This window comes from Eurosta solidaginis, chromosome 1 (assembly GCF_040869045.1).
Source record: "Eurosta solidaginis isolate ZX-2024a chromosome 1, ASM4086904v1, whole genome shotgun sequence".
Classification (NCBI taxonomy): Eukaryota; Metazoa; Arthropoda; class Insecta; order Diptera; family Tephritidae; genus Eurosta; species Eurosta solidaginis.
The window spans coordinates 296694818-296707072 of NC_090319.1; the positions used below are offsets into that span (position 1 = coordinate 296694818).

The 12255-nt window shown below is 36.0% G+C and overlaps 1 protein-coding gene across 2 annotated transcripts in view; it reads right to left on the reverse strand.

Annotated features, from left to right (window-relative positions):
* Positions 1–12255, reverse strand: part of Gycbeta100B (guanylate cyclase soluble subunit beta-1-like) — a 522131-nt gene that overhangs the window by 446389 nt on the left and 63487 nt on the right. For both annotated transcript variants that reach the window (XM_067761157.1, XM_067761156.1), the window contains exon 3: positions 6106–6179. In XM_067761157.1, the coding sequence (XP_067617258.1) occupies positions 6106–6179 (74 nt within the window). The remainder of the gene's footprint in view (positions 1–6105; positions 6180–12255) is intronic.

Here is a 12255-nt window from a genome sequence, read left to right on the forward strand (position 1 = left end):
TTCCATTAGCTTCAGCTCTTGCTCTAACTATACATAAGTCGCAAGGTGGAACTTTTGACGAAATAGTATATGAGTATAGTAAAGCACAGGAACTCGTTAATGTTGCGCTCTATCGGGTGACAAATATTGAAAAATTGTATATCACGACAAAAAACGATAATGCCGCATTTAAGTTTTATCATAATCGAAAGCAAGCTGCATCGACTGCATCTTTGTTGCAAGAATTCAAAAGACTGTCTTTAAATAGTGTTCAGACGATAGCTCAAAGTGTCTTAGATTTCATTAGTAATAGAAATGGCATTTCAATAATTACTTTCAATTGCAAAAGTCTAAATAGTCACAAATACGATTTATAAGATTCAGTTACGAGACAAATACATGTCTTACTTCTTACCGAAACTTGCATGACGTGTGATAATCCGATTGAAATACCTAATTTCAAATATATTGTTCAATTCAAACGAGATACTGCTCCAAAGGGTGGTGTAGCTATTTACCAAAATAACGATAACGTTACTAGTGTTATGACTTCGAATATTGAAATAAATATTGCGCACATTAGCGATGTTAATTTTAGGTGCTCATTTATTGGAGATATTTGTGCGTGCTAATGCAAACTTAGAAATGGTCTACACATTGTCATGGTAGCAATTTACATTTCTCCGAATCCAAAATTGGACGAGGTAGAGCATTTTATTCATCGCACTTTACTGGAGTACTCTGAAGAAGGGGCAAAAATACTTGGTACAAATGCTAATAAATTTCCACTTACCTTGGCCGGCGATTTCAACATCAATTTCGCTGATAAAAAATCAGAGCGGTTGACAAGTTTTCTTTTTGAAAAATTCAATTTGAAAATAAATAATGATCCAAAAGGATCCACAACAAAATATGGGACCACCATTGACGCGGTATTTTCAAGATATTTATCAAGTCTCAAACGTATTATTCCTATTTCAGTTACCATAAACCTATAATTTCCATTATAAATATTACTGAATAACCTATGTATGTACATATCTTTTAAGATAATAATAAAAATTTTTTAACCAATATTAACTTCTCATTTATTCAATAAAAGTAAAAAATTTTTTTTCTTATCGGTCACCACGCTTAAAAATTTTGACTTGAATTAATATCAAAGACAAAACTTGAATTAATATCAAAGAAAACAAAATATTGCATAAATATTATAATTGCATAAGTTGATAATATGCAATAGCTTTACCGTGGTAGTCTCCGTGTGCCACACGTCCTTTTTTATATGAATTTCTGCTACCATTCGATACGTTTAGGGGCGGTTACATAGGATACAGATTAACCCACGAAGACTCAATATATTAAAATCTGAATTTTTAAACGTTTGCGCGACACCCCTGAATTGGTATTTTCGAAACCAAAATTAATATGTGACATCGCCAACTATAGATCTATCGATTTCGGGCATAAAAGATTGAAACAAATCGTTTATTAAATTTATAAGAACTACACGTATATAATACACTCTCGTTAGCTAAGTATATATATTTAGAACTGTGCGATAAGTTCGAATGGCTTACTGGGTTTACACACTGCTATATTTTATAGGCTTTATTGTGCTCCGTCCATTAGTACGGATAATATTTTTACTTGTAAACACTATTCCGCTGATGGGTGATATATCAGTCTCAAGCATGCGAAATTTTGAAATAAGTTTCACATGAGGCGCTGGTTCAATTTGAAAGGCTTGAAGGTTTAATTGAACTAGTCGATCTTCTTGGACACCGAAGGTCCTGGGTTCGACTCCCGGTAAAAGCTACATTCAATATTAAAAAAAAAACATTTTCAATTAATAATAATAATAACAAGTAAGGAAGGCTAAGTTCGGGTGTAACCGAACATTACATACTCAGTTGAGAGCTATGGAGACAAAATAAGGAAAATCACCATGTAGGAAAATGAACCTAGGGTAACCTTGGAATGTGGTTGTATGACATGTGTATTAAATGGAAGGTATTAAAGAGTATTTTAAGAGAGAGTAGACCATAGTTCTATGGATGGACGCCATTTAGGAATATCGCCATAAAGGTGGACCAGGGCTGACTCTAGAATTTGTTTGTACGATATGGGTATCAAATGAAAGGTGTTACTGAGCATTTTAAGAGGGAGTGGGCCTTAGGTCTATCAGTGGACGCCCTTTCGAGATATCGCCATTAAGGTGGACCAGGGGTGACTCTAGAATGTGTTTGTACGATATGGGAATCACTGAGCATTTTAAGAGGAAGTGGGCATTAGGTCTATAGGTGGACGCCTTTTCGAGATATTGCCATTAGGGTGGGCCAGGGGTGACTCTAGAATGTTTGTACGATATGGGTATAAAACGAAAAGTGTTACTGAGCATTTTAAGAGGGAGTGGGCAATAGGTCTATAGGTGGACGCCTTTTCGAAATGTCGCCATTAGGGTGGGCCAGGGGTGACTAGAATGTGTTTGTATGATATGGGTATCAAATGAAAGATGGTAATGAGTATCTTAAAAGGGAGTAATCCTTAGTTCTATAGGTGGACGCCTTTTCGATATATCGCCATAAAGGTGGACCAAGGGTGACTCTAGAATGTTTGTACGATATGGGTATCAAACGAAAGGTGTTACTGAGCATTTTAAGAGGGAGTGGGCATTAGGTCTATAAGTGGACGCCTTTTCGAGATATCGTCATTAGGGTGGGCCAGGGGTGACTCTAGAATGTGTTTGTACGATATGGGTATCAAACGAAAGGTGTTACTGAGCATTTTAAGAGGGAGTGGGCATTAGGTCTATAGGTGGACGTCTTTTCGAGATATCGCCATTAGTGTGGGCCAGGGGTGACTCTATAATGTTTGTGCGATATGGGTATCAAACGAAAGGTGTTACTGAGCATTTTAAGAGGAAGTGGGCATTAGGTCTATAGGTGGACGCCTTTTCGAGATATCGCCATTAGGGTGGGCCAGGGGTGACTCTAGAATGTGTTTGTACGATATGGGTATCAAATGAAAGGTGGTAATGAGTATTTTAAAAGGGAGTAATCCTTAGTTCTATATGTGGACGCCTTTTCGAGATATCGCCATAAAGGTGGACCAAGGGTGACTCTAGAATGTTTGTACGATATGGGTATCAAACGAAAGGTGTTACTGAGCATTTTAAGAGGGAGTGGGCATTAGGTCTATAGGTGGACGCCTTTTCGAGATATCGCCATAAAGGTGGACCAAGGGTGACTCTAGAATGTTTGTACGATATGGGTATCAAACGAAAGGTGTGACTGAGCATTTTAAGAGGGAGTGGGCATTAGGTCTATAGGGGACGCCTTTTCGAGATATCGCAATTAGGGTGGGCCAGGGGGACTCTAGAATGCTTGTACGATATGGGTATCAAACGAAATGTGTTACTGAGCATTTTAAGAGGGAGTGGGCATTAGGTCTATAGGTGGCCTTTTCGAGACATCGCCAATAGGGTGGGCCAGGGGTGACTCTAGAATGTTTGTACGATATGGGTATCAAACGAAAGGTGTTACTGAGCATTTTAAGAGGGAGTGAACATTAGGTCTATAGGTGGACGCCTTTTCGAGATATCGCCATTAGGGTGGGCCAGAGGTGACTCTAGAATGTTTGTACGATATGGGTATCAAACGAAAGGTGTTACTGAGCATTTTAAGAGGGAGTGGGCATTAGGTCTATAGGTGGACGCCTTTTCGAGATATCGCCATTAGGGTGGGCCAGGGGTGACTCTAGAATGTGTTTGTACGATATGGATATCAAATTAAAGGTATTAATGAGGGTTTTAAAAGCGAGTGGCCCTTAGATGTATATGTGAAGGTGTTCTCGCGATATCGACCAAAATGTGGACCAGGTGATCCAGAAAATCATCTGTCGGGTACTGCTAATTTATTTATATATGCAATACCACTAACAGTATTCCTGCCAAGATTCCAAGGGCTGTTGATTTTGCCTTGTAGAACTTTTTCAGTTTCTTCTACTTAATATGGTAGGTGTCACACCCATTTTACAAAATTTTTTCCAAAGTTATATTTTGCGTCAATAAACCAATCCAGTTACCATGTTTCATCCCTTTTTTCGTATTTGGTATAGAATTATGGCATTTTTTTCATTTTTCGTAATTTTCGATATCGATAAAGTGGGCGTGGTTATGGTCGGATTTCGGCTATTTTTTATACCGAGATAAAGTGAGTTCAGATAAGTAGGTGGGATAAGTTTAGTAAAGATATATCGGTTTTTGCTCAAGTTATTGTGTTAACAGCCGAGCGGAAGGACAGACGGTGGACTGTGTATAAAAACTGGGCGTGGCTTCCACCGATTTCGGCCATTTTCACAGAGAACAGTTACCGTCATAGAATCTATGTACCTACCAAATTTGAGAAGGATTGGTAAATTTTTGTTCGACTTATGGCATTAAAAGTATTCTAGACAAACTAAATGAAAATGGGCGGAGCCACGCCCATTTTGAAATTTTCTTTTATTTTTGTATTTTGTTGCATCATATCATTACAGGAGTTGAATTTTGACTTAATTTACTTATATACAGTAAAGATATTAAATTTTTGTTAAAATTTGAATTAAAAAATTTTTTTTTTTAAAAAGTGGGCGTGTTCTTCATCCAATTTTGCTAATTTTTATTTAGCACATATATAGTAATTAATAGTAGCAGCGTTCCTGCCAAATTTCATCATGATATCTTCAACGACTGCCAAATTACAGCTTGCAAAACTTTTAAATTACCTTCTTGTAAAAGTGGGCGGTGCCACGCCCATTGTCCAAAATCTTACTAATTTTCTATTCTGCGTTATAACGTCAACCCATCTGCCAAGTTTCATCGCTTTAATTGCCTTTGGCAATGAATTATCGCATTTTTTCGGTTTTTCGAAATTTTCGATATCGAAAAAGTGGGCGTGGTTATAGTCCGATATCGTTCATTTTAAATAGCGATCTGAGATGAGTGCCCAGGAATCTACATACCAAATTTCATCAAGATAGCTCAAAATTTACTCAAGTTATCGTGTTAACGGACGGACGGACGGACGGACGGACGGACGGACATGGCTCAATCAAATTTTTTTTCGATCCTGAATATTTTGATATATGGAAGTCTATATCTATCTCGATTCCTTTATATATGTACAACCAACCGTTATCCAATCAAACTTAATATACTCTGTGAGCTCTGCTCAACTGAGTATAATAAAAAGGTTTTTTCTAAGCGCGATTGCCCCTCTGCCGCTGCTTGGCAAACATTCCGAGGGTACTTCTGTAATAGCAGTGTCGATAGGTCACTATGCTGTTAGTAAATAATTGCCGCTCAACAACAACAAAGCAAGCAAAGAATATTTAACACATACGTAAACAGCATTTAGAGCGCATATGACCTTACATAAACTACAGATATACATGTATATAGCCAAAGACAATTTGAGAAACAGAAACGAGTCAAAATAGGCGACTATTCGAGAATGTTGCTCGCGAAAATTCTGAACTCTGAGATATATAGGTGAATGTGGCAAACTGAGAGTAAAATAGCAGCGCAGTCAAAGTGATGGGGAATCTGGTTGACTTTAAAACGCTGTAGGTGAAGTCCGCGAGCAATTAAATTGTGAAGTACTACTTCCATAGTAGTGCTGCAAATAAAGAACATTTTGCTATACTCAATATTTGAGTTATTTATTCGACAGCTCAGAGAAATATATAATATAGATCCCGCCCTGCCAATTTATATTGAAAATTGAAATGAGCATGACGCAAGTCGGAAGAGAAGCTTGGCTTTAGCCCCCTCGATTGTAAATCGCGTCAAGACCCACAATAGTATTTAGAGGGAACCTTTTGACTGAGTGTTAAATACAAAAGGAAGTAATTTAAATTTTTCTATACATTTTTTGAAATTGGTTTTAATCCTTGAAGGAGTAAAACGGAAAATTCGTGGCTCTGATCATAATATTACCAATTCCAAACAGTCTTTCTTATGATTTACAACATATCATTATTATTATTATGTGATTTAATAAGATATATTAGACCGGGTGTTATTAGAGCTTTGGAAAATATACAACGATGTGAGATTAATAAATATTTATTGCATCTACTTACTTTATTTGGTCCCATATCTCCTCACCAAAATTTTTCAGCACCAACAACTCCAGCGCATAATTAACAAATCCATACTGTAAGGAAAATACATAAAAAAAATTGTTAATATAGAAATAATTAATTTAACTGTAGCTGAAGATGGCGTAACGCCGAAATTGATTTGTATAAATGTATACAAATTATCCACATTGGCAGAAAAGAAACAAAGTAAACAGTATATGTTATACTAAGTACACATAGTGAATTATATTTAGGACCAAGTTTTGTAAGACACTGCGATAATTTCTTCAGCAGGTACTCACATTCCTTTCCAACACTATGTAATATGTAACCAAAAATTCACAAAACTCACTCAAGGTTACTATCACTTGCTGAAGCGCATGAATACTCTTAATTGTTACGAGTTTGGTTTGGTTGCATTATACACGATTCGCCCCTTAGGAGAGATTAACAGGAAGGATGGAAAAGATACAGTATGAAATTGGGAAGTCTTGCAAACAATCTCTGAATAACTACCCATGGACCAAGGGCTTTGAAACAAGGAAAGTACTTTAGAGTCAGGTGAAAATGCAACATGAGAGAAGTAAATTTCGCTGAGTGCGCAGGGATCGTGACAGTTAAACAAATTTTGAAGTTTTGCTAAGACCCGGTTTTTCAGTACAAGTTCGATCAGTTTGTTAGTTAAACTATGCTTAAACTTATTCTGCAGTTTTTTAGTCCACTTTAACTGAAGTTTAAGTTGAGCTTAAGCGGCTGATGTAGCAGAGTTAAACTTTAGTTAACCTATCGGCGATTTTCGGTCATTCGAAACGGCGTTGAATATATCCAACAAGCATTTGCGCATGAGTACAATTAGATCTCATGTTGATAACTAAGCATACTTCTAAAATCTCAAGAGTTGTTTCGAAATAGTGGCTCAACTGGAGAATCATAGCGTACTAAGCAAAAAAAAGTATACCCCAAAGGCGGCCTTAAACTGTGACAAAAAAAAAAAACTGGTCTCGTTGTTCGCTAGGGCCAAGATGAATCAAGAAAAGGAGAAGAAAATTCCCCTGGTAGCGCATGGGTCGAGATAATCAAAAACAAATCACTCGAGAAACGAAATTAAATTAAAAAATATTTTTATGTAATTTTTTTTCGACCTATTTCTTAGACTTGCCATTGAAGTTAACACTTCACACATAGATCAGAGCACCGAAATAATGCAACAAAAGTGATAAATAAAAATAAGATAAACAAATTCCACAGAGGGAATATTAATGAAATTTGATTTTGAAATTTAAAAATAAATGGTGTAACGAGATTATCTGAAACAAAAACATGAAGTGGTTTGGTAAAAAATTTCTGTTGACAATGTCTTTAAATACCACTGTAAAGATGAAGATTTGCATAGAAGTTTTGGCATCGCACATATAACTTCTCCTGGAGAAGCTTAAATGGTAGCCTCCATAAATTCCTTTTAGTTTATATTTAAACATTAATTTGATAACAAAGTGTTCTTGCATTCGGGGAAGGCAAAGAGATTTAGCTCTGATGCCCAAGCAGTAACATTTCATACCGACATTTACAAATGCTACCGTTCCTTCTTCCACCGCTATTTCATATTGCATTAAATAGTTGTTGCAAGATGATGGAACAGGTTGCTAAAAATTCACATAATATTTATATTTCTTGAGCAATACAAATTGAAAAATATAAAAAACGAAAAGGCTAAAGTACTTAGTAGTCGTCAAGGTTCGATGTATAAACATACAAAAAAACGTCTAGAAACCTTATAGTCTTAAGTTGACTTAAGCTTGTCCCGGGGGTTAAAAAAGTTAAACCACAATAAAGGTAACCTTACTAGAAGCAAATAGTTTTGCTCTCTATTAGAGGGTTCTTATCGCTTAAAACCGATAGCGACAAATTATTGTTTATTATTGCTGAGTCATCGGCTTCTTATTGGTTTCTATTCCACTTGTAATTGAAGAGCTACCCACGTGTCATCGATTTTATATTGCAATTTTATCACAGCTCTTTCATAACAACGCCGATGAGTCACCGGTAACTGGCCGATAAAACTGCAAAACTCCGCTAAAAAAGAGCTAACTTTTCGGTATAAATTAGTTAATTTTTCGCAGACAAGTCGATAGAAAATTGATAACAATCGATAAAAAACCAACATTCCAATTACATATCAATAGCTTTTTAAAAACATTACGATAATTTTTCCAAAAATAATTGATAGCTTTTCGATAAAAAATCTATAGCTTTTTGAGAACGCATGAAAATCGTTTCCGATAATTAATCTATAACTTTTCGATAATGATTCGTTAACAAAATGCCATTTTTTCGTTAAAAAATCCTTTCCTTTCCATCTCGTTGCTTCCCCTGCCACTCCTTTCCTTTCCTTGCCACTCCTTTCCTCTCCGTGCCTTTACTTTACTATAATTTCGTTTCCTTGCCTTAATTTGCTGTCGGATCGTGCTCATATCAACTCTACCTCGTAGATTGTGCCCATATTACACTACAGTTCAGTGACTACACTTAGGCTTAGATTCTGTATTGCCCCATACACGGGCTGATTTTTTCGCGGACTCCTGTTTTGTAAGTTAAAATAATCTCAGCAAAAAATTTTACGAAACTCCCCCGAGCGATTTTATGGAATCGTATAATGCAACAATAAAACCTTGATTTATCTTTGAAATTCATATCTGATGAGAGCAGAATTGACTGTGGGCTCTCTTCAATAATCCTTAACCAACATAATCAAGAAAATCGTTGTACAAAATGAATAAGTGATGCAGTACGTTGAATTTTGAATATATTTTGTAAGGTTTTTTTGACATTTTTACATATAAATTTACAAGTTATATATTGTTGGAATCGCAAAAATGTCCTCTTGTACATGTTTTGTTCGCAGTCCAAACAAAAATTAAGTTATAAGCCAATATATGAATCAACCTATGCAAAGGTGATTTTTGGCCCCTAACTCTAAAATTTTAGTGTATATTGGAAATTCTAAGTACGTAGGCCTTATGTGCCCTACAAGACCTACAAATAACGGTGTATCTGGATAAGAGTATATTTTTATTGTAAAACAATGCAATTGATGTTAAATGCGATTGATTTTGATTCAATAAATTGCAGTTTTCGTAAATTTTTATTGCAAAAAAAACGAGGTGATCTGACTTCGAATTGAAACATAGTTAAAGCACCCAGTGTCATATAGCAACAAAATACTACACACTACTCCTACTCTTACATTCTAAACTCTTCCGAATGGCATACCACATCCAAAGACCAAGCTTACGAAAATAATTACTCTACGCTTACGCTTACACTACGGATACATTCTCTATTCCTCAATACCGTGAGAAAAGATGGTTATACATCAAAAATGGTGATATCCAAAGTGAAATAATGAAATGTCAAGCTTTTTACATGAAGCAATATACGCGCTGTGGCGTGATGGTAGCGTGCTCCGCCTATCACAACGAAGATCCTGAGTTCAGTAACATCAAAATTTTAGAAACAATTTTTTTCAATTATAAAAAAATTTTTCTAAGCGGGATCGCCCATCAGCAGTGTTTGGCAAGCACTCCGAGTGTATTTCTGCAATGAAAAGCACTCAGGGAAAACTCATCGACGTAAAAGCACGTAGGTCGCGTCCCGCCACTTTGTGGGAAAAATAAAGAGGAGCACGACGCAAATTGGAAGAGAAGCTTGGCCTAAAATCTCTTCGGAGGTTATCGCGCCCTACATTTAATTATTTATTTAATATACGTACCATGGTTACTCTATTGCAAGTGTAAGTTCAAAATTTGATCTTGAGTTGCATTGAAATTTCTCGTTCAAATCATGGTATAAAAAAGAAGGTAGTTCCACTCAAAATTTTTTGACGTATTTGGGGCTTTTTAAAGTTTCATAATGTTTGTTGTTTTGCTAGAAGCGTTGCCATACCATTACTGTTTAAGGCGAAATTGTGGTTTTTCGGAATGGAAATTGACTTCAGGATGAAAACGCAATGGTCATGTGAGACAATAATAATATGTTTTAGCACGATTATGTGGAAACATGTCGATTGAGAATACTGTAAAACATGCAATTTTATTGAAAAATAGTGGATAGTGACTCATATCTTTATTGCAGCTTTACCCCTAGGATGAAAAAAATAAACGAAAAATCCTGTTGTTCTAGCATGACCCTATTTTCATGCCTCTACAGTGGATATCTCTCCAGGGATGTTGAGAAAGTGTTCCTCCAAAGTCTGCAGTGAGTGGTAGGTGTTTAATTTGTTACGTTTGTGGGACGCTACATCCATGTCAATGCTAAAAGGGCACAGAATGTGTATAGGCGGGGCTTGCCCCAAGGTGACCCCTGGTACAATGGGCAAAAGAACTCTCGTACCTAGTGGCTAACCTGCAGAGCTACAGGACAATGTTCTCCCTAAAAAATGGCTTAACAATTCCCTACTCAAGCGCTACGCTAGAAATATGCAATAAATAAAAAATGTGGACTTGTGTGGCCAGTTAATCATCATTCATTTTCATAAAAATTGCGTTTAAGTATGTTGAACACTTTAGAAATTGCAGTGTCGATTTATAAGGACCTCTTTTAGGCAATCAATTGACAAATGTGTATGTTTTGTCAACATTTTCTGAGCAAACGTATGGACACTTAAGAAGGCTATATACTAGGGCGGGTCGATTTAAAAATCGCTCATTGCTCTGTGAAAATCGTATTCTAGGGATCAAAATAAGAAACTTTGCCGAAGGAACCATACCTCTAAAACGAATTCTGATGTCCCCCAATTTTGGTCGAACTTTTGACGGACCCAAATGTATGACGGACCCCCACTAACTTTGGAGGCCCGACCCACCGATGCCAGTGGTACACCCCCTGGAACCCCCTAGGGGTTCACCATACAAACATTTCAAAAAATTGCCGGTTTTGCACTTTACATGAAAAAATCAACTAAATGGCTATGTTTTTTCTTTATTTTTATTTATAATAATATTTATTATTTATTTATAATAATATCTGTTTTTTCTCTTAAGAAATTTATTTAGTCAAAACATATGTAAATGAAAAAATTAATTTAAGTGAGTTATAGAAAAGAAAGTAACAAAAATTTTGTTTGAAGTCTTTTTTACTTTCAAGTCTGGGCAATTTCACACAGCTCTCTAATGTCGTCGCCATAACAGCCTCTACATTTTCCGGTATAACCCGTTTGGAAACGCTAGCTAGAAATTGAACATGTCGTTCCGTTCCTTGTATGTGTGATGGGATTTTTGGATCATTAAACGGTGGATCATCCTAATTCAAATAGTATTTAAATGTATCGTACGGAATGCTTCGCGTGAATGGTGGTACAAATACGATATTTATATCATTCAAATTGATCATTTCCGTATAACTTGTGCAATTAAAATTTATATCTGGTTTTTTATAAATTCTAAGTTCCATTGGCTCGTCAACATCGGTTCGATAGCGTAGAATTTTCTTGATGGCACAGTCGCGCTTTTCTTTGCTATCATCAAACAACATTGATAACAAGATATTTTCCGAATGCGCATAATATGAATTATCTTTAATTACTTGATTGACAATTTTGCGTAAACGAGATTCTAGAAATCGTGACCAACCAATGAACTTAAAAAATAATGCACTGCCGTACACGACAGAGCTGTAATACTTGATATTGAAGTACATTGGCACATAACATTTAATTATAAATTCAACCAGAATTCTTAAATTTACATATGGATTTTCCGTTGTCACATATAATCGCAATAATCTAGCGGCCTTGGTGAGCCACCGAAAATGTACAATTTTCCCTGGTTTGATGTTAGCCAGATCCACCGGAACCACGCCGCCAGAAATTACATGGGCCATGTCGTATAAGTACTTCGAATCGGTGGAAAATTAAATTTTTATGGAGCAGGTGGCATATTTTGCAACTCAATTTTCTGGAAGCCGTCCACCACCTGAAAATATATAATAATATAATAATTAAAAATGGTTGAAAATTATAATAAATGAGTGATAGCAATAACTTACCGGAATAGTTTCACAAGTGAAAAATTGTTTACAGAGATTTTACATACTCTGTAAATTGTTGGGTGTTGTTTCTTCTCTTGATTTACTCTTGATACTTGTCAAGCATTT